A 23899-nucleotide genomic window follows, 5' to 3' on the forward strand; every position below is an offset into this window, starting at 1 on the left:
ATGTGGCAGGCTAATAAAGGACACGATGTTTCAACATAAAATACACTTAAACCGAAAAATAATGTTAGTCAGATATGTACCTGTCAATGGATGAATCCAGAATAGGAACAAAATGTGTTAGTCTAAAAGAAACATGACATCATAAATTTCACACTGACTGTAAGCATAATATAACATTAGCTATTGGAATGAGTATAATCTATCATGTGGTCAACTGTAACAAAGTGTAGAAATATCCTTTGAGATATAAAACAGAGAAATTTCGCACTTGAAAAATTAATAAATTGTAATTTATGTTCACAATATTTTCCACGTTTTACATGTTTATTTTGAAGGACCAACTCTCGTACTTCCTGCCGACAGCTTTTTCTTGCCATTGTAATAGCAACATGGTTGTTAAGCACTCAGATAGACAATGCAGCTGTGGAGAGGCAGACTGTGAACCGTAGTATTACAGTGAAGAAAATATCCACCTAGTAGAACTGTCAGAAATTTTCCAGTCACTGATCACACACTGAAATCAGTATCCATTGCGGAAAACTGTTGGTTGTTGAAAAAAATTACAAATGTTCTCCATCACGCTGGACTCAACATAAAATTCTTTAAATAGCCTGTGAACGGCAGCACTACGCTTTCACTGTATCTATCTAGTCTGACGTAAATGTCACGAGAAGAAGGTGCCTTTACTACATTTTCAGTTGACGCGAGACTACATAAGGCTTCAGTATCTAAACGTCGCGAGATTTGGCTGACTGTTTAGTGTGTATGTGTTTTCAAAGACGGATGCTAGACGGTCAACACGTGGGAAGGAGAGGTTGAGTTTTCACGGGTATATGTAAGAAAACTCACATTTTTAACTGTGTTTTCATCGTGGCGGTACCGAGCAATCTGGGATATTGTAAGTAAACTCAAACACTTGAGAAGCAAAGTGTGCATGTAGCAACTAAGGCTAAAGACAACGCTAGCCTTTAACATCTGCACCATGTTCACATTGTGTGACATAACATTAGTTTAAATTCTCTCACAGATGTGTAACGCACACACACTGGATAGAACCTTGCACTGACATTTGCATCTGCAAGCTGCTAAAGGTTTATCAAACGACTGAATTAATCCCTTGTCATTGAACAACTAACGTTAGCATATAACGTTAACGTTGTGTCTTTGTAACTTAAAAGGTGTACATTTTGTCTAGCCTCTGTGCATGTTGGGTAACTTAATTCTCTTAATTGCGTCTCCCATAATAACATTAGTGATGTTTCTCAAATGGTAACGTTAGCAAACGCTTATAAGTTGTCAGCAGTAAGAATGGAGTTGGTAGTCATTTTTACCAGGCCGGCTAGCAAGCAAACGTGAAGGTCTGAGGCCCAGGACAGACGCACACTGTACCTTAAAATGTCCTTTAGCCCAGCGTTAGTTTGGCACATGCTCTCGCTTGACCATTTAGTTTTAGGTTAAAGCTAATTTCACTATGTGTGTCGTCTGACAGCACGGATAGTGAAATTAAACCATAAGGTCGTCCTGAACACATGGATTTAACAGTAATGCTGTAATCAACGTCATTGTGCCAAAGTAATGTAATGCACCGTAACTTAGCTGCCTTAGTATTTTCATTTGTCTTCATTTTAATATATGCTTTGTCATTAAAACCAGCGTGCTAAGCTACTCTGCAAAGTTAGTATTTGGTGTCATATACATTGTACGGCTAGCGTTAACGTTTGGTCACAGCCTCTGGGAGTATAGGATTTTATTCTAAAGTCAATGTTATGTCTAAGTCTGTATATAACGTACATACTTAATTTACAGTTTTTTACTCAAATTCATCATTTAAATTCTACATTTAGTGGCACATGTTTAAGTTTCTACAAATTGCCTACCTGCTAACGTACAAAACCAGTCGTGTGTTTTATCACTTTAGTTGTACTAACCGGCGTTAGCTAGGTCCGTTTTTTCTCTCCAGCGTTGGTGTTTTATTGAAACACGCAAAGGTAACAATAGTCATTTGAATTAGAAAAACTGAAACATAGAAAAAGGCTTATTTTGATATGCATAACATAGCGTTCCCGTCTCTGGTTTCCATTAGCTGGGTCCTGTGTTTTGGAATGGTTGTTCATGACAATTTCTTTGAGCTACTACTGAGCTACACGCCAACAGGATTGTATTATTAGCCAAGTTGTCGCTGAAAGTTGACATCGTGCTACTCGTGTACAGTAGAGAACATGATAAATAATGTTTCGACTTCCCATCGTAGAGAGTAGAAATATTTCGTTAGGCCTTGGTTCTCTTATCAGCTAAATTGATGCAATACTGTTGATGCTGCTAGCATTAACGCTAGCTAGTTAAGATGAAACTTGACTGCAGCGGTGTCTCTTGAACGTTGTGTCCTATCTTTTGGCCAGACTCCATGCACACTTCGACATCTTTCTTTCTGATGCCTTATCGCAGACACACACTGGATAAACATCCGTAAATTAAATTGTACAGGAATTGCGCTGGAACAAGGACACTGTACAGTTTGGCCTACAGATAACGTAATTCCACTGTTCATGGTTATTTTTTGTAAAATATCGTTGGCTTTCCGGTTAAACACGCTTCTATCTGAACGAGTAATAGTAAAGTCGAGTTAAATAGATATGTAGAGCAGCATGCTGGGTGTTTTTCAGATTTAGCTGAGCAGTGATTCTGCTGCTGAGAACGTTAAGTTCTAGTTGTGCAATTAGACGCTCTTAAAAGTATGCGGAAATTAAATTGCGAATCATGAATAATAGCGCTTAGAACGCAAACTGTAATGCGTTATTCTCTCGTTATTATGAACTTGTCTGATCACTCTTCTGTCAACCGGGAGGGTCAGTCTCTAAATCTTAACTTTAACAGAACTAATAAACACTATCTGGGGTAGAATTTTTGATTTATTTGACTGCAATTTATATTGTAACCTTGTCCAAGGTGAACGGGCACCATATCATACACACATTTGTACATGCATATCAGTACCTTGTTTTTCAATGTAGGTGGCAATATGGAAACATTGTAGGCTAGTTAATTGCAGATTTGATATTAAATAGTACTGTACATTGAACATAGCAGGTTAAAGGTTGAATTACTTGTGCAGGGCTTTATGGTAACGTTTATTTTGAGGAGCACCAGATTTCTGAAATTTGAGGACACAGTTAAAACATTTCTGCCTCTTTTTTTTTCTTTTTCTCCCAAACTAAGTATTTGTTTTGAACATAGACCTATTTGAGGAAAAGCACTTTCATTGTTGGACTGACATTGTCCTCAGCAATTGAAGAGCTATACAGGGGCGGTTCTAAGATTTCATCATAAGGAGGGCTTAGCCCTCATTATTGTTGTTGATAACACTACCTATGTTCTGTAACCACCTACGCATCACAAGACATTTCATTGTCTCCCGCCTCCAGCTGACATACAACACAAGAGGTTGCACTTCTAAAGAAGGGCTATCACACATGCAGAATAGCAGAGAGTATAAAAAATAATTAAAATTTTAAAAAACTTGGATCTTTTTTTTTTTTTTAATCGACTTGTCCTGCTTTTCTTAGTTATTTTTATTTTAAAAAGTAAAAGTTATGCTTTCAATAAATTTTGATAGTTGATTGTTTTAGCAGGGCTGAAATGACAGACTGTGGGGCTAAAGCCCCCCTAAAAAGGGTCTAGAACTGCTCCTGGAGGTATATCTGTTTGTTGGCTAGCTTCTGGATGGTACCATTTGTCAATGTTTTAAAGTATAACAGGTAACTGATTGGAGCAGCCTCTTCCACCTTTTGATTCTTTCAGTATATGTGTTTTTTTAATTTTGATGATAAAACAGTACAAAACTGCAAATGCTAACTTTAACTGCCAAATACCTTGATATTATCAAATAAGTCATATCAACTCAAGGAGTGAGAGACTTTACAAGGGTTCTCATGCAGGGGGTTTACAAAATGAAGGGTGCTCCTTGTACTTTCTGTAGTGTGATAAACTAGACTGAAAATGTTTTTATATACGAGTTGAAGTCCAGTTTTTGTCTTAAGATTTTTTTAATATAATGCATGACAGTGGAACACCATTTATTGGCCCTTGCTAATCAACATTGTTCTTGACAAGGCTCCTAATGTCATTGCCTGTTAAGTCAGACTATAGTTGTACTGCTCAATTTCCAGGTGTAAATGTTCTGTAATTGTATGTAACTACTTTGAATAGCTTAAATGTTAAATCTATTATGTTTTTATAGCAGATGTTTTTATAATTTTTATGTGATTTTGTATAATTATTACATACAGCTATATATTAATATGGTTGATATTCATATTTATATTGTGATAGATTTACAAATCTACTCCTCTCCTTATGTGTGTTTATTCTGCTGTGGAGAGAGCATTAAATTTCCTTTGTTGAGATACCTTGCAGATACCTTGAATGTGAATTGTCCCTCAACCTGTCTTTGTCATTTTTAGGTCTAGCTGCTAGTGTCCTGAGGAAATGCCACTAAGATTTCGCTCTGTTGTGCCCTACACATTGCCTGGAGTACTTGCACTGATTGGTTGGTGGTGGTATATCTCACGGAAAAAAGTGCGACTCATAAGCCATGACAGCCCAGAGGGGGTTCCAACTACTGTGGGCCTTAGAACAACTCCAGCAGAGGGTAGCAATGGTATAGTTGAAAAGGGTACTGTATCCTCTGCAAGTGACACAAATAGCCTCACCCACAGATCTCAAAAGATCACTAACCTGAGAACAGAAAATAAAAATATTCCTAAGTTACATGTGCAGCACACTGATGCAGCACCTACAGTTGAACAAAGTCCTGAAGAAGCCACCCCAAACCTTGCCAGTGTAAGACAAGGGGAGGTCCATAAAATCTCTGTCCCACCACTGTCATCATATGGAAAAGCTGAAAGCCTGCATGTGTCACTGAAAGACCATAAAGATCCAGAGAAAACCTCATCACCTGTCTTGGTGACAAAACTGGAGAAACACGTAGTCAAAGATTCAGCTTCTGCTATAGAGGTCGCCACAGAAGAGGTCATCTTTCCCAGCCAGTCTACCAAAGTCACCAGCTCCTCCCCCACAGCTGTCCATATTTCGGATGCAGAGAGACCTGAGCCAGAGGGAGAAGTTGCAAAGCACCAGAGCACTATTAATACTCAAGTTGAGAAGGTTGGCTGTGCACTCACCCCAGCCAAAGTACAGAGTGTGATCTCATCAGAGGTGGATTCTCTTGAGACCCCCCCTTCAGTGCAAGGTTACTACCAACACATAACAAGCACACCTGCAGCTCTGGTTCTGACCTCCACAGCCTTGACCCCGGTCCAAGACACTATCACCCGATCCGCAACATCAGAAGGTACCCAGTTACACAGTAGAAATGGGGAGGAGCAGGACCTGGAGCTTCTGGCAGCAGGACTTATAACTGAGGTCATCTCAGCAGCCACACAGGAGTTCCTTGGTGTCACCAGCTACCAAATCTCAGACAACAACCAGCCCACCTGCAGCGGCAGCACAAAACTGGTTAGTAGCAGACAGTGCTCCCAACAGGAGAGCAGCACAGCAGTACAGCAGCACCAACATCTACTGACAGGCTCCTCTCAGATAGGCTATGAGTCTAGAGGAGCAACACAGATAGAAGGGCAAGGGATGCCAAATGGGTACTCCTCAGCTCCAGAATGGGATCCTTTTGAGTTCAGTCACAGAGTTCATCAGACAAAAAATGCACAGAAAGACCCCTGGCCAATGCCACCACACCAGTCAGCACAAAGTATCCCTCTGTTAAGCATGAAACTGAAAGGAGGTGAAGCACTTATGCTGGCTGAGGACTCTGCCTGTAGCACATGCCACTCTGAGGATGGCATCAGCAGTGAGGAGCTCCAGACCAGCATGTTTGACAACCAAATGGATGTGATCCAGGTTACAGACTTGTCAGCAAGAAAAGATACACATCCTCAGCCACTGGTTGAGAGTACCAAAAAGGAAACAGTTTTAGCCCTACCTGAGGAAAACTCAGTGGATGTCGTATGTGAGAAGAGTTTCAATGGAATGTGCCTGAAGAATGGAGCTCATGGCACATGTGAGGTGGAGACGGACCAATCTGGAGGTGAGACATTGATCTTTTTTTTTTTTTTTGGGAGTGTTAAGTTTTGCTCAGTATAGCCAGGGCAGTATCTGATTTTTGAAACTGATATTGAGAATCTAATAATGCAGTGGCAGGATTTCATTACATAAGAAAAAAAAAACAAACTTAATTGTAACTGTAAGTGGAGTCTGTGAAAACTCAATTTGCAGTCAGTAATGTTAAATACTTCGTTACAGGATGTGAGCTCTTAGATTAAAGATATGCATATATTTATATTAGGGCTGTCAATCGATTATAGTATTTAGGTGCGGTTAATCGCATGATTATGACTTAACTCGTGTTTTATCACAACTTAATCGCACATTTTTATCTGTTCTAAATGTACCTTAAATTAATACTTTAAAGTTTTTAATACTCTAACATGGATGTATGGATACACATGGATATGCAAATGTATTTATTATTAGTGAAACTACCCTAAACATACAGCATGAAGAACATAAACATGTTTCAAAGATGGTAGATATGTTTTTCAAAGAACTTGTTCATGTCTATTAAACACATGGAAAAAAAGAACATAGAAAAAACACAAGTTCCCATTATTTCCTTCTTTGCACTGAGCCAGTTGCTCAAACAGACAAGCCTGTTTACATTTTCAGACGACAGGGCAGCTCACTTTTTCTGAACAACATGCCCTTCACAAGGTATGGATGTGGCAGGTGTTGCTAAGTATCTGCAGACATCTTTAGTACTTTCTGTACTTTCTGTTTGTTTGCTGCTGCACTCTTTACTGTCTATGGCTGCATTTTCAATTTCTCCGACTACAGGCTAGGCCATGGGTCAAACAGGAAATGTGCGCCGTGTTAATCGTGCGTTAATAAAATTGGTGCTGTTAAAATGAGTTTGACTTAACGCGTTCATTTTGACAGCCCTACTTTATATGTAAAAAATGTGATTTTCTACCAAATATAATGCATATAATGCAAATGCTGTTTTCTCCAGTATTGTGCTGATATTTCTCAATTAAAGTAATATCCGTTAAATGATAGACTAGGCACAATCTAAATGGCAGTTTTCCTGTCAAGAACTTGCTCAGGATGAGCACTGGACCCTCAAAAACCTATTTTCAGTGCAAATATAGTAATGTTAGTAAAAGTGATGAGTTACCCGTGTGTATGTTTTCAGGCTCTGACGTGAACAGTATGGATTCAGTGGACAGTGGTTGCACTATGGGTGCTGCAGAAAGCCAGAGCAAACATGTGGTGTCCTCAAATTCTGAGCTTATCATCTGGGAGATTGAGGTCCCAAAGGTAAGTCTGGCCAACTGGCACGAGAGATAAAACCATACCTCTTCATTGATATGCTGCTGTTTTATGCTGTATACCATCTCACCAGAGCAGTAATGTGTAAAATGAAACTGCTGTGTACTGCTGTCTTGTGTTTTCTCATAAATCTACATGCAGTACCCCATAATGGCAAAGTGAACATCATTTTAGGAATGTTTGTAAATTTAGAAAAAAGGAAAAACTGAAATCACATTTACATAATATCATATGTAATATACTGTCCTATAGCACATTGTGTTTCTGTACCAGCATCTCGTAGGACGGTTAATTGGAAAGCAAGGTCGGTATGTGGGTTTCCTGAAGCAAAACTCTGGTGCGAAGATCTATGTTTCCACCCTGCCTTATACACAGGAGTTCCAGATCTGTCACATAGAGGGTGAGTTTGGGTCGTAGGGGATTGATTGGCACAGGTATCCAGATTTTTACTGGCTGAGGAAAAAAAAAAGAGCATTCAAAAACATATTTTGAACCATATCTACAGCCTATGATTTATTTCTCTGCAGGTACACAGCAGCAGGTTGACAAAGCACTGTCACTGATTGGGAATAAGTTTAAAGATCTGGACTTGACAAACCTATATGCACCTCCAGCGCCCCCACTCACATTGCCATCACTTCCCATGACCTCCTGGGTAAGGATAGGCTCCCAGCTGCTTTGAGCACCACTTATTTTGAGAATTTTGTGTGTCTGTGTGTGTATATGTATATAACTAATTGATTTAAAAAAAAAAAAAAAAACAATTATAAAATAGCCAACAAAATAGCAGCGATCCCTTCTTGTTCTAGTTTTTCTGTTATGTGGACAGATAATCAATCATCCAGTAAAATGTTTATGGTTCCCAGGGCAGTTGACATTTTATTTTTTTTGCTTGAGCGCCAACTAAATCTTCTCCTCCCATTTCTGCCTGTAATGCTTGACTCAACTTCTCACGTCCACTACTGGTGCAGATTTTAACAGCAACTAGGTTGCAGGTTGCCAGTTTGAGGACACAAATGGGTTGAAGTTTGTATGATGTGTCGGTTGTGTGAGTAGGATACATTTTCATGCAAGATCTGGCAGCTTGACAACTTCATAGTAATATTATTAGATTATATGATTATTCATATAAAGAGATTTGGGGCCACACAAATGACAGGGGTTTCCTGGGAGAAATACCAAAACAGAGGAGGGTGGCAGGGGGAGTGTGAAATATGGGAGACTCTCAGGAAAAATAAGAGTATTAACAGGTATGGTAGATATTTAAAAGTATTCATTTATTGGAAGAGTAATGTAATGTAATTTGTCTTCTCAGCTTTTGCTTCCCAGTGGAGTGACAGTTGAAGTGATAGTGGTAAACATCGTGTCAGCTGGTCACATCTTTGTCCAGCAGCACACCCATCCAACCTACCATGCACTGCGAAGTCTCGACCAGCAAATGTTCCTTTGCTACTCCCAGCCTGGTACACCTGCCCTTCCCTCACCTGCTGAAGGTAACCTTGCTCACACAGTGGTAATATAAGTTATAAGTTAAGTCCATATAAGTTTTATCATTTAATTTTATCAGTCTTTCTTTTGCTTAGTAAACCTTTGACTCATTACGGAACCAGACCTGCATGTGCAAGAATAATGGAACTCTGAGCCTTTAGTTGGCTGAGGGAATTCAAACTAAATCTGTGGGTTTTAGATTTTTTGTTTTCTCAGCAATAGAGCAGGTTGGACACCCTAAAGGCATTTTACATGTGCAGAGGTTACAAGAAAAAGCAGGTAGTGCTGCTTTGACAAGCACAAAGGTGAATGTTTAAAGCTTTAACCCTCAGGGGTTGACGAACACGCTGGCACGTTTTGTGGCATCTTCTCCTGATAATGGCAAAAAGAACTTCAATTACTCTGTCAGTTTTGATCATACAGATAAGAGCGATATATCATTCAAATCTGTAACGGGTATAGTTTTATTTGTATACACTCATAACAAAACGCAGTGCTTTTGTAAAATAAAGAAAGCAGACAGGTTGCGCTCTGTCTTCTCTCTCTGTCACCTCTCTTCACAAACACGTAAATAAAACAGCCTGAATCTAGAGAGTACTTGCCTCAAAGACATGAGAAATATATGCATAGAAAGACTGAGATTAAATGAAACAATTCAAGTCGAAAACAAATAATCTTTTTATGTAATCCATGTGAAAGTAAGTAGCAACATGGTTTCTCCTGTCTCACCTCATTAAAGCTAATGTAATCCCGCCTGGCACTTAACGAACTGTTCATATGGAAATAATTATGTACACGCCCCCGAGAAATGGCATAAAACATCAAGCTTCATCATAGAATTTACTTACATTTTCTGCACGTTACATGGGTGAAGAAGCTCTTTGCATGGTTCCAGACAGTGACGAAGAGCTTACTTTTTCCTCAGAGGAAAAAAGCGAGTCAGACGAACGTTTGCATCTACATTGTATTGCAGTAATTCCCTCTCACTGAATGGCTCGTTATGCAGCTCATTAGGCGAGTCTTTGTCTTCTCAGGTAAATCACGATTATTCATGATCAGACATGCCTCCTTGCATGTCTTTTCTACTAAAAAAAAAAAAAAAAGTGTCGCAAACACTCTAGGCTACAAAATACAGTTCTCGAAAGTCTTGTGAGCCAATATTGTTTGTGTTTTATGGTCTAATTTCAGTGACTTAACAATTGTAGTTTTTCACTAACCATGCATAAACTGTTTTCTCAAAAACACAATCATGTATAAACTTGCTGCTCACATATTATTGTAGCCCAGTTTGTGCTGATTAGTGTTATCAGACTTTAGCCATTAATATGTTTAAAATCAACTGAAAAAAGCACAAATGTCAGGGCATGTCAAAACTTGTCCAGGCCCCCACAGGGTTTTAATACAGTAACTTTTAAGACTATGCAGCTTTAATAGGCCTTCCATCTCTGTTGTCCAGTTGGTGTGATTTGTGCGGCTCCAGCGGTGGAAGGAGGCTGGTGGAGAGCCCAGGTCATCACATTCTATAAAGAAACAAATGAGGTGGAGATCAGATATGTTGATTACGGAGGCTATGACAGAGTAAAGATCGAGTCACTGCGTCAAATACGGTGAGTATCCCACTATGTAATCCAATAGAGCATTTTGCCATTTAGAGCAAAGTTTCCTCCCAGTGCTGGTAGGTATCTGCAATGTACCAATCACCAGACGTATGTCAAACAAAAGGGAGGTTTCTTGAACTGGAATTTTGAGTATTCCTAGACAACAGAAGTTTTTTTTTTTTTTTTTTTTTTTTTAAAAAGCATGTTTTATGGATTTTTTTGACGTGCAGGACCAAGGATCCATGGCCAGCTAACCAGCTGTATTTTGTGTATCTATTTGCATTTCTCTTTGTGTTGCATTGACTTTTTTCCGGTTGTAAATGTAATTTATCACAAAGAATGCAATATTACTCACCTAAATAGCATATAAAATAAGAGGTATTTTTGGACAAATGTTCAGATGAAAATAAATTCAGTTAAAGAAATAAGGTTGAGATTCTGGTGTGGTCCTTATGTTGCAGTATTGAACAGTGTTCTGTGAAATTAGCAGTGGATGGTAACTTCTCAATGGAGATTTTTAATTTATTTTACTTCAGGGACACCCTCACCTTTCTTGTGCTGCTAACATCAGGTTAATTTTTTTCAGTTTCAGCCTTTAACCTTGACACTATCTTACAAATTGAAACTTTTTTTTTTTTTTTTTTTTCAATAGGATAGAGTGGCTGGTCTAAGGTTGCAGCAGTAATTGTGCTGGAGGTTCCACAGAATGATGGAGTCTAGTTTAGATGATTTAGAAGTTGTAAAAGCTGCTAAAATGTCTTAAATTGTCATTAACATGTTTTAAAAAAAGTTGTCTAAACAGTGTCTTTAAGTGTACATGGTATGATATATATATTTCCATGAAATTTCTTGAACAGTTCCCCTTATGTTTTTCAGGTCTGATTTTGTAACACTACCATTTCAAGGTGCTGAAGTACTCCTTGACAACATTGCCCCACTTCCAGGTACACTGTGTTGACAAAGTTTTAAAAATTCACCACCAGTTTGACAGTGCCAATGCTAGTTTCGCAGTTGACTGTGTAATGGGCCAACAATGTTTACTTTTTCTTTAAAACTGTGTTTAAAGCAAAGTCCAAATTCTAAAACTGCAAATATTATTTAGCTGCAACTATTTGTTTTGTTCACACTTTCATCAGGAGAGGATCGTTTTTCACCAGAAGCCACGTCACTGTTGGAGGAGATGACCAGAGGAATGGCATTGCTTGCACAGGTACAGTAAATCAGAAATATACAGTTAGGTTCATATATGTTGGGGCTGTGAAGCTTTTTGCCATTTGGGCTCTATATACCACCACATTGATTTTGAATTAAAGCACTCAACATGTGAGTGATGTAAAGACTTTAATCCAAGGTGTTTGACAAAAGTGTGGAATTAACCGTTTAAGAATTATAGCCGTCTTTTATAACCAACCCTTGGAGTTGGTTAAGTGTGTTATGTTTTGCGTTTGGTAGCTGCTTCCTGAAACACTCAACATGAGTTCCAGAGTTGTCTATGCAAGTGAAAGAGGCTGTCAGAAAAATGTAAGAAAGCAAACCTATCAGAGAGATGGCAGAAAGATTGGGACCGACCAAAACAACAGTTTTAAGAATTCTTACAAGGAAGGAATTAACTGGTAACTTCAGCAACACCAGTAGGTCAGGAAGACATGGAAAACAACAAAAGTGAATGACTGCAGAATTCTGTAATTTAAGAAAAGCCTTTCACAACATCATTGCCAAGTCCATAACACTATTGAGGAGGTAGGACTATCTCTCTTAGTCTATACTTAAGAGATGGTTTCATGAACATATAGGTACAACTCAATAAATTTGAATAGTGGTACTATTTGCAGTAGTACAGGTTTACTGGTCTGAGCACTGTATGACGCAAAAGGGTTCCATCTGTGCCTCTAGAGTGGGCTTAAATTTAAACAGACTTTTTAAAGTAATTAATTTTAGGAATAGAAATAATTTTTATGGTTTGGGACTAACTTTGGGACTTCAACACAAGTAGCAAGTAATTGGAACCATAATTTCATAACAAAGTCAAAGTAAGTCACACAGATACATGAATTAGCAATAAGCAAGAAACATAACATAGCTTATATTTAACATTGTATTCTAGTAGCAATGCTTTCAGTAAGTTGATTTTTCTACATATAAATAAAAAAAGGGACAATCAATATACCATTATGTAAGTTTTCAATCCATATCTAGAAAAACATGCTAACCTGGTGAGAGTGAGCAAAGCAATGGCTTAAAGGTATTTATCGCTGGTTGTAACCATCCTTTACAATGGGTCTTGTTGTCATGGCACATATGTTGACTCTGCAGAGCCTGTCCATGGTCCAAGAGTGTCTGGAAATGCAGCATATCGTTGAGGTGGGCAGTCTCACCTGGTCCCTGGGTCATCAGTTTTAGAATGATAAATCCCTTAAGGGTAGATCTTATCCAGATGGCTCCTCAATTTATTGGTTTTGGATTGTAAAAATATAATTTAAGATTAATATTAGTCCTCCCTTGGGTTTGCTACACAGTGTTTTGGCATGGGCCATGACTGTGGATAAAGTGGAAGGATGAAATCTGAAGTGTATAGGGCTATACTCTCTGCTCAAATTCAGCCAAGTCCTACAAAACTGAATCAGAAAGATTGCTTCATATTGCAGATGGATAATTAACAAAACAAAAGCAACCCCACAGTTTATCAAGACAAAGAAATGGCGTATTCTTCACTGGCCAAGTCAGTCACCTAATCTCAACCCGATAGCACATGTTTTTTATTTATAAGGAATAAGACTGAAGGCAGAAAGACCAACACAAACAGCTGAAATCAGTAAGGGCCTGGCAAAGCATCTCAATAAAGGAATATCAACATTTTGTCCTTGGATTCCAGGTCTTTTCAGTTCTTTTTTTTTTTTCTTTCCCCATCCAGGTATTAAAAATCAGCCTTAATTGTAATTTGTAATTGTCCCATCAATTGAGACACCAAAAATGGGGATGGGTGTATAAAAATGGCTGTAATTCCTAAATGATTAATGCCACACTTTTGTCAAGCCCCTTGAAATAAAGCTTCACATCACTGACATCTGTAAATGTTCAGTTTTATATTCAGTGTGCTGGTGTACGGAGGCCAAATGGCAAGTAACTTATCATTCTCCCCACATATACAAACCTGACTGTATACAGTGGGTACGGAAAATATTCAGACCCCTTTAAATTTTTCACTCTTTGTCATTGCAGCCATTTGCCAAAATCAAAAAAGTTCATTTTATTTCTCATTAATGTACACTCAGCACCCCATCTTGACAGAAAAAAACAGAAATGTAGAAATTTTTGCAAATTTATTAAAAAAGAAAAACTGAAATATCACATGGTCATAAGTATTCAGACCCTTTGCAGTGACACTCATATTTAACTCACATGCTGTCCATTTCTTCTGATCCTCCTTGAGATGGTTCTGCTCCTTCATTGGAGTCCAGCTGTGTTTAATTAAACTGATTGGACTTGATTAGGAAAGGCACACACCTGTCTATATAAGACCTTAGAGCTCACAGTGCATGTCAGAGCAAGTGAGAATCCTGAGGTCGAAGGAACTGCCCAAGGAGCTCAGAGACAGAATTGTTGCAAGGCACAGATCTGGCCAAGGTAACAAAAGAATTTCTGCAGCACTCAAGGTTCCTAAGAGCACAGTGGCCTCCATAATCCTCAAATGGAAAAAGTTTAGGACGACCAGAACTCTTCCTAGACCTGGCCGTCCAGCCAAACTGAGCAATCGTGGGAGAAGAGCCTTGATGAGAGAGGTAAAGAAGAACCCAAAGATCACTGTGGCTGAGCTCCAGAGATGCAGTAGGGAGATGGGAGAAAGTTCCACAAAGTCAACTATCACTGCAGCCCTCCACCAGTCGGGGCTTTATGGCAGAGTGGCCCGACGGAAGCCTCTCCTCAGTGCAAGACACATGAAAGCCTGCATAGAGTTTGCCAAAAAACACATGAAGGACTCCCAGACTATGAGAAATATGATTCTCTGGTCTGATGAGACCAAGAATGAACTTTTTGGTGTTAATTCTAAGCGGTATGTGTGGAGAAACCCAGGCACTGCTCATCACCTGCCCAATACAATCCCTACAGTGAAACATGGTGGTGGGAGCATCATGTTGTGGGGGTGTTTTTCAGCTGCAGGGACAGGACGACTGGTTGCATTGAAGGAAAGATGAATGCGGCCAAGTACAGAGATATCCTGGAAGAAAACCTCTTCCAGAGTGCTCAGGACCCTCAGACTGGGCCGAAGGTTCACCTTTCAACAGGACAATGACCCTAAGCACACAGCTAAAATAACAAAGGAGTGGCTTCGGAACAACTCTGTGACCGTTCTTGACTGGCCCAGCCAGAGCCCTGACCTAAACCCAATTGAGCATCTCTGGAGAGACCTGAAAATGGCTGTCCACCAACATTCACCATCCAACCTGACAGAACTGGAGAGGATCTGCAAGGAAGAATGGCAGAGGATCCCCAAATCCAGGTGTGAAAAACTTGTTGCCTCATTCCCAAGAAGACTTGTGGCTGTACTAGCTCAAAAGGGTGCTTCTACTCAATACTGAGCACAGGGTCTGAATACTTATGTGATATTTCAGTTTTTCTTTTTTAATAAATTTGCAAAAATTTCTAAATTTCCGTTTTTTTCTGTCAAGATGGGGTGCTGAGTGTACATTAATGAGAAATAAAATGAACTTTTTTGATTTTGGCAAATGGCTGCAATGACACAAAGAGTGAAAAATTTAAAGGCGTCTGAATACTTTCCGTACCCACTGTATATCCTCAAACTAAGTGCCTGTATTTTATTATTATAAATAACGTTTTCAACTTGTCTTCCTCAACACATAGCTGTGTACAGGTACTAACTACTATACTGAACCAGTTTCAAATCTAATTTCTAACTCTCAATTTGTCTTTCTTTGTCTGTACAGGTCTCAAACTATGATAACAACACAGGCCTTCCATTAGTCCACCTGTGGAATATGGTTGGAGATGAGGTACAATGTAGTTTGCAAATTAATAATGCAGTGCTCTGCGTTCCTAACATTTGTAGCTTTTAATATTGCGGTTATGTATATTTCATATTTGTCTTGATACTTTTGAGGTTGAAGATGTCCCTAGTTGTGTGGAATACTTAGTCAAATGTGGCACAAGTCACATTTGCCTAAAAAGGTGGAATGAGTACATTCACTGTCTTCAGAAAGTAGATTTGAGACCCCTTAATTTCTGCCTTGTGTGTTCTATATTTAATTTTAAATGTATATCACAAGTTTCAACTTCTGATTAACCCATAATGCCAGTGAGAACATGGTTTTGGAAACGGAAATCTCTCGCTGAAAGTTGCACCCTTTTTAGTATTTGTAAAAGCCCTTGTAGCTGCATTTGTACCTTCGAATCTTCTCGAGTAAGACACTACAAACTTTGCATGTCTGGATTTAGATAGTTTATCTAATTTATCCCAGCACATTCTCTCAAGATCAGTCCAACTGCATGGGAAGTATGTGGGATCTGTTATCTATAGTGCTCTAAACAAATGGGATTATAATTTGGGACAAGTCTCTGTGATAGATCTGCCAGAGCCCTGCAAAGCTGAAAGCCACATTTCACTGCTTTTCAATGGTAAACTAGGTATGAGTTAGCCTGGCCAGCCCGACTAACTCCTATTGTATACAAAGAATTAGTCTGGAATCTCATGGGTTGAGATCGAATTCCTGGGGCCGGGCCCATGAATGCAGAATAAACCAATCGGAGAAACGAAGGATATGACGCAAGCAAAGCGACAGAGAGACCAGTATCAACAAACCTAGTGTTAAACCAACATGGTGTGCGGTAGAGGCGCTAGTAGACTGTCTTTTTTTTTTTTTTTTTTGTAATACGTGGTATTAACACCAGTTCTGCGCATATTTTTGAGTGGCGTAAACGGCAAAAGCCAGTTGTAGAAACATTTCCGACCTTGGACTGGCATTGAGCAACCTTACGAACAAGTCAATATGTATGTGACTCATCACATAAAGCCCGCCCCATTGCAGATAAATGGCTGTGATAGGACCGGTTCATTTGATGCCGCTAGTAGAGACTTCCTAAGGCTCCAGACCAACATTCTTTTGCTAAGAAAGTGAGTGGGACTGGTTGGCCAGACTAGGTGTGTGTGACAAAACACTTTACTGGAAGAACATAAGTGTTCTATTACTTTTAATATATGTATTAGTTGAAGGGTGCAAGGCAAGTTTATTTATATAGCACAATTCATATACAGAGTAATTCAAAGTGTTTTACAGAAACAAAATAAAAGTTAAAAGTACATATGCAAAAAATCAAAACAGGAAACAGCAAATAGTAAAAAATGAACTTGAAATAAAATTAAAGGAGAATGAGTGCAGATAAAATACTTTAGATAAAACACTTTCAGTTGTCATATGCCGTGCTAAAAAGAAAAGTTTTTAGCTTGGATTTAAACATTGCCATAGTTGAGGCTTGTCTAACATCATCAGGAAGACTATTCCAGATTTTAGCTGCTTCTCCCTGTTTAGTCCTGACTCTGGGTACTAGCAGAAGGCGTGTCCCTGATGTTCTCAGAGTTCGAGATGGTTCATATGGCAGCAACATGTCAGAGATGTACTGTGTTGAGTGTTGTGCTGAGCCACAAAGGGACTTAAACATAAGCACTGCTGTTTTAAAGTCTATTCTCTGAGCGACAGGAAGCCAGTACAGAGATCTAACCTGCTGCATGGATGAGTCTTTCTAAGTCTCATTTAGACATGATCCCTTTGATTTTGGCAATGTTTTGGAAATGATAAAATCCTGACGACGTTATAGATTTAATGTGGCTGTTAAAATTCAAGTTCGAGTCCATCATTACCCCTAGATTTCAAACCTAATTTTTGAATTTTAGAGAAAGAGACTCGAGGTGACTGCTGACAGTTTCTGTGGCCCAAAAATGATTACTTCAGTCTTGTCACTATTTGGAGAAAAGACAGGTCTGAGTGTTGGCCGAAGTGGTAGAGCTGGTGGAGTTTTGGGGACAGAGGTTGTGTTCCTGGGTGGCAATGGGGGTGGTGTTTCCTGGGGGCATGAATCCACTGGCGTTGATAATACCTGTGACCTTGCCAGGTTGGGCACTAGTTACTAGTAAGGGTAACAGGTCAAGCTGCGACTGTGTATGCATTTGCACATCTTTTCATTTAGTTTTTTTTAACCTTCATTTTTTATTATTTTTTACACTGTAGATTAATACTGGACACTGCAACTGTGAAATATCAAATATGGAACGTGCAATACAAAAGTACTGAAGTAAATGTTTTCATTTTTAGATTCATCAAATGCCTGGTTTTGACAGTTTTGCGCACTCAGCAATATCTTAATCTGCTTTATTTTAGTAATGATGGAGTCTTTTCTCTTTACTTAAATATTGTTGTATTTTTAAATGTATGTGTATAAATGCTTTTAATATTTTTCCCCTTTCAGGTGATTTCAGTAAACCGAACTCTGGCAGAGAGGGGCCTAGGGTCTTGGGTGGATGGATTTTGAACTACTAACATTTGACCTCTTCAGTCCCACCCATATCTTTTTTTTTTTTTTTTTTTTTTTCCTTTTTTTTTCTCTCTGTGATCAGCAGTGTTGGACCCAGGCCATCATATGGTCCCAGTACCATCAGACACACCACTGATCTAAGAATTTGGTTTTTTTTTTTTTTTTCACATCTGGTTGATTTTCTTGCCCCATTCTTTTGAAAAAGAAATTTCATATTCTATGAAAATACAGCAGTGCTTCAAAATAAGACAACTATCTCCTCATTATTTTACACAAAAAAAAATCTTTAAGAAGGAAAGAATGAGTGTGTACATTTTTGAAAAGGAATTCTATATTGTAATTTAATAAATGTTCAAACTGTACCTTTTCCCTCCCCCATTCTAATTTTTAACCTGGGCCTTTGCACTTCGTGTGGATCATCATGCTCCGTGAAAGGACTACATCAGACTATGTAGACGCTCGTTTTAAACAACTTTGGGTTTCACTGATAACTGCTGTACTCATTGTAGGTCAATACATTTAGAAGTTCATCACAGGGTTGTCTCTGGTCATTCATTAAGCATCCAAATCATCTGCCTAGCCCTATGGCTTTGAGACACATGTACTTCTGTGCTCCTCCTGAAGTGAGCTGATTGCATTTCCCTTCCCCTAGACCAAAATGCAGTTGAACTGTGTTTCAGATTGGAACTTCATGTTAGCTGAGATTTCCTATGCGTGTTATTTCTACAATGCATTTTTTGATAGCTTTTCAGTAAGGACACATACAGATCATGATGTAGGTTATTAGTTTGTTTGTAATTCTTTAAAAATTTAGTTTTAAGATTGACCTAACTATAAAAGTCCACTATGATTTTGTTATAGCACCTGTCATCCCAAAATTTGTCTTCAGAGTTCTGAAATTTTAGTGCACAAAATATTTTTTGTGCTTTCAGTATATCAATCATGAACTGTAGAAATATGTTGCAGTTCAATGCCACCAAATCTGTCGCACTGTATTTTTAAATCTATGAAAGCACTTGGTAACAGGTCATTGAACATTTAAATCTGAAGTGAAAGAAAGCTGCTAGAAGACTTTAACAATATTTCATATGGGTCAAAGTGTTTTATGTCTTATACATACATGGGGTTTCTTCAAAATTTAAATTGTTTTCTAAACTGAGATGCAGCATTAATATGTTTTAAGTGAATAAGTCTAAGTTTCAGTATGAATGCTGCTTTTATCCTAAAGCTTTTGAGCATCAAAAGCTTGAATGAGGGAACCACTAAAAACTGAGTGGCAATGGAAGGAAACACTACACAATATTTAGTTTGCAGTGCCGCCCTTTGTTGTAGAACTAGTTTTAACTGTTGCTCGAGAGAGTCATTAATATGCATCATAAATCGGCACAGGAGCAATTGTCTGTGCTCTTCACTGTTTTGGAATTTGAACTGAATGTTGAAAGTGTGTGCCCTCTGTGTTAAAATGCAGTAATCCAGCATGATGCAGGACCTTGTCTTTCATTTGTGGATAACAGTGTAAACTTTGATTTGAGAGAAGTCTGGATTTTTTTCAGTTCTTCAAGGTTCCTTAAAGGAAATCTGGAAATGTTGTCAGAGCAACAAGCCCTCAGGCCCAAACCAAAGAAGTCTTTAAAGTTTTGCTTTTAGAGCTTGTTTCACAAGATAGCTTAGTCTTAGTCTGTCTATTTGGGAGCCCTGGCATTCATGCTTGTTTGAAAGTGACGGAATCCTGAAGTACAACCATCAGGGGCGTGACATAAATGTATATCGTGTTAAAGAGGTAGCAAAATTTATTATGCTAAAGGAAATGTATATAATAGCAGACAACTTCAACACAATATGATAGGGAAATATTGAGTGAAAAAAAATTAAAGTATACTGGGCTTTCTACTTGTTCAGAGAGCATATTTCATCTTGTCCCAAGATGACCAAAAACTTTGCTAAACGTAACACATAAGAAGTCAAGAGGATGTTCGATAAGCTCTTATCTGACTAAAAAGAACGAGTTAATGGGTAAAAAGTTGTACTGCATATCACATACCTGGAGGTTTCATCTTTGTTGCATACTGCTTTCTCACTCAGTCTCTATCTCAGCTACTACTGTCAAAAATCTTCTGAAGTAGCTGTGTATTGTGATATAATGGTTATCTACCTCTTTTAAATGTACCAGGTTTGAGATTCAAATATGTGTTCACAGTGCAACTTGGGATAGTAAATTAACAAATTAATTCTTTAACTTTGGTTTAAATCAAGCCTGATTGCAACAAGCTGCACTTGTGACCAATTGTGTAAATTTGATAAATCACACTTGAAAATAGTGTGCTCAGATTATTGATACATGGTTATCATAATACAAAATTATTTAAATTATTTTAGTAAAGTGAAACTAGATTGTGTTAACTGGTACTTTTGCTCACTGAACCAACACTGCATAAGTTAAATCACATTTGAAGAACAGGGTCCTGCTGAGCAGAGAGAAACACAGTCCAACAATACTTCAATGGCATTTTTATTTTTGCTTTTCAGTTAAATATGCATTTGAATGTGTCTTGGCAGATGTGTCATAATTTTTATTTTTAATGTTAAACATTTTATCCAGTCTCATGAAGTCAGACCTTCCCTCTGTTTGCACTTACTATATGGCAACGTTAGATTCAACATGAAGCAGCTGAATGAAAAAGGGATTAATTTCCACAATGACTAATTGTAAATAATATTAAATCAATGTATCTCATATTTTTATTGAGTCTTTTTTTCAGTGAAATTATGTTACACTAGCAGTAAGGCAGCTTTGTTATAACAAACTGAATTGACTGAATGTTAAAGTTTGGAGTTTTAAGAGTTCTGTTTGACACATAAGTCTTCTAAAAGTTATCTGTGTAACTGTCAACTAAAAAAAAACTGTTAAATACTCAATTTTAGGCATGTTTAATTTTGGTTTTAAATCTTTATGCCTGAGGGCAGTTTATGTTTGAGATTAATTTTTGACATTTTAATATTGTACGGAAGTACACACGATATATGATTTCTTGAAAAGGATATCCACATGTTGGTACTGGATTAGAGCAGAAACCATATGTCATTCACTTGTATATTCCTTGCCTGTTTCACATGCATTTGCTGTCCCCTTGTTCTTTTAATCCAGATTCAGAATTTTGTTCATTTCTCTGTAAATAAGATAGCAGCTATACTTTTCTATAATACTGTAGAAGAGGATATATAAAGGGAACATTATTATTATTTTTTGTCTCTTTATTCTGGTTCATCCTGCCTGATCCCTTGTGGTCACACAGTTTTCACACTCTGGGAATGATTCTTAAATGTTAAATAGGTGCTAAGCTGTGCCCAAAATCTCATAACTTCTGCAGATGTGTATCAGATTTTGCTAGGCACATTTTGCATTTCATTTGCTTGTGCAGTGCTACCAGGGGAAAAAAAAAGTTTAAAATATATGTTTATAGTAGCATATTTTCTTTTTCCACATCCTCATTGGTGAAGTGATTTATGGGACATCTTGGTTAAAGTTTTCTGTTAACAAATTTTTAATAAAACACGGGGATATTTTTGACAGTCTATACATTGCAGACTGCTGATTCCTGTTTAAACAGTGCTGTTCCCATGGGCTCAGTTCCATCTTGCTGGGAGATACCAGGGATGCCTCTCCTTTAGCGTGGGGCACTATGTGGAACCACAGGGGTAGTGAGGGGTACCTGGATCCACCAGCAGAGGCTCCAACACATAAAAAATTCGGGTACAGTGTGTTTTGCCCTGAGGTATTTCTTTTCTTTCCTGGAGAGCAAACATGTTCTTGTCCGGTCAGACGTCCATAGTTTTTCATATGAACCAACAAGGGGACACCAGGTCAATTCAGTCTCTGAAGGAGAGTCAGAGACTACTTTGGTGGGCCCAACCTAACTTGCTACTCTCAGGGTAAGACATCTACCTGGGATGCAGAACCAGATTGTTGATATAGTGTCTCACCAGGGACCCCTTCACGGTGACTGGAGGCTGAACCTCAAGGTGGTGGGAATGATATGGGAGAGGTACGGCAGGTTGGAGGTGTCTCAGAGGTGTTGACATATTGCCCACTGTAGTTTTCTCTCGGGGAGTCAACAAGTCTGACTCAGGATGCATCTTCCATGGAGTGCCTTGGCCTCTTCCCCTGAGACAGACCCTTCTGTCGCAGCTAGTGGGCCACATATGGCACCCTCATCTGGATCACCTACAGCTTTGGTACTAGCCACTAAAAGGCCAGATTCTCTACTGACCTCTTGTGACCAGGTGATTCGTATGACTGTTCTCAGTGCAAGAATGCCTTCTACTGTTATGTAATGTCGTATGCCAACAAGTGGACACTCTTCTCCAATGGGGCTGTAGGAATCAGCAGGTGGAGGCAGAGCGTTGTTCTGTTTCCTGGGTACTCAGGTTTCTACTGTTATGTTTCTGTGTTTGCTGAAAAGGTGTATGTTGCTGCCATTTTGGCTCAGCATGTTTTAGTTAACAAGCAGTCTGTAGGATATTCTGCAAATCTGAGGCATTGTCAATCTGCTATGGGGGTAAATGGAAAGGTCTGGTCAGACGAGTTAGAATCAAATTTCTACTAGAAATGATAGAAACATGTTGACAAGGAGAAATCATGTTTCATGTTGGTTTTGCACAGTACGAGGTAACCCAGGTGTGTTCTCAAGCCAGACACGTCTACAGTCATTGACACTTTAACTGTGATGCCAGTCAATGTTAGGAGCACTTTTCAGCAAGCTCATAATATTCCACAGGACATAGCAAGGCCACTGGGATCTGCTTGGATTGTTGTCAGGCCAGAGAAGCAATGCATGTGGCTTTGATAGAGGAGGCAGAAGCGGGCCTACTGGGGCTTGACTGAGGAAACAACTACACAAACTGCCCCTACCAAGCATTTTTCTCACCTAAGCCAGATCCATCATGCACAAAACAGGCAAACTGGATCTACTAATTGCTGGAAATTCCACCATCTGTGATTGTTGTGTGACGAATATAACAGAAACTTGCCTACACCCACTGATCCCGGGCACGGCAGTAATGCTACAGTGAGCAGAGCGCTCCATGCACCGCCTTGACAGGAACAGACACTCAGGTAAGAGTAGAGGAGGGGATCTATGTATCTATGTTAATACATGTAATAGGGGGAGGAGGATAGATAGATATTTAAAAAAAAAAAAATTCTGGGGGTACTTGAACCTGCAATGTTGAAGTTAACCTCATGACAACCATTGTTTCTAACCACTCTGCCACACATTCACACTTAATGTAGGGCAATTAACATATAAAACAGAATAATGAAAGCAAACTCTTTGATAAGTTTTGCCCTGGTCCAGCACTGTGAACCAGGAGTTTCTCCCGAGATTTTTCTGCCATCAGCCCCTGTTGATGATCTTGTAAGAAGTTTCAGTTCCAAAGTTATGACTGTTATTGATTCCATTGCCCCAATTAGGACCAAGGTATTGTCAGCAAGAAAAAAGTCAAAGTCACCTTGGAGAAAAGCCACAGTGGTTAAAATTCAGAAAAGAATATGCAGACAAGCAGAACGCAAGTGGCGAAAAACCAAACTCCAGGTTCATTTCGACTTGTACAAAGAGAGTCTTCACAACTATAACCAAAAACTAAAAAATGCAAGGCAATCATTTTTCTCAGAGGTTATCAATAGAAACAGCAATAATGCCCGCACATTGTTTTCTGTTGTAGACAGACTCACAAACCCAGCACCCTCTCTTCCTTCTGAACTGCTGTGCAAAAAGTCATGCAATGATTTTGCAGCCTTTTTCACAGACAAAATATCAAAGATAAGACAAACTATCTGTAGCTGCAGTCCTAGGAACATGACAATATCACCTGTG

General features: G+C 38.8%; 1 protein-coding gene across 1 annotated transcript; it reads left to right on the top strand.

The window, feature by feature from the left end:
- The first annotated feature begins 755 nt into the window (after positions 1-755).
- On the top strand, positions 756-20762 carry akap1b (A kinase (PRKA) anchor protein 1b). The gene is made up of 11 exons (XM_026295751.1): positions 756-898; positions 4461-6097; positions 7262-7386; positions 7672-7798; positions 7926-8053; positions 8714-8891; positions 10343-10493; positions 11361-11428; positions 11621-11694; positions 15428-15493; positions 17961-20762. The coding sequence occupies exons 2-11, from the start codon at positions 4486-4488 to the stop codon at positions 18021-18023; spliced, it is 2592 nt and encodes an 863-aa protein (XP_026151536.1). The 5' UTR covers positions 756-898; positions 4461-4485; the 3' UTR covers positions 18024-20762.
- The last annotated feature ends 3137 nt before the right edge of the window (positions 20763-23899 follow it).

This window comes from Mastacembelus armatus, chromosome 13, assembly GCF_900324485.2.
Source record: "Mastacembelus armatus chromosome 13, fMasArm1.2, whole genome shotgun sequence".
In the NCBI taxonomy this organism is placed as follows: Eukaryota; Metazoa; Chordata; class Actinopteri; order Synbranchiformes; family Mastacembelidae; genus Mastacembelus; species Mastacembelus armatus.

Excerpts from the sequence above, each read along its gene's own strand:
- akap1b (XM_026295751.1), top strand. The coding sequence starts at position 4,486 with ATGCCACTAAGATTTCGCTCTGTTGTGCCCTACACATTGCCTGGAGTA. Across the intron at positions 6,098-7,261 it reads GGAGACGGACCAATCTGGAG|GCTCTGACGTGAACAGTATG; the intron begins GTGAGACATTGA and ends GTATGTTTTCAG. Across the intron at positions 8,054-8,713 it reads CACTTCCCATGACCTCCTGG|CTTTTGCTTCCCAGTGGAGT; the intron begins GTAAGGATAGGC and ends TTGTCTTCTCAG.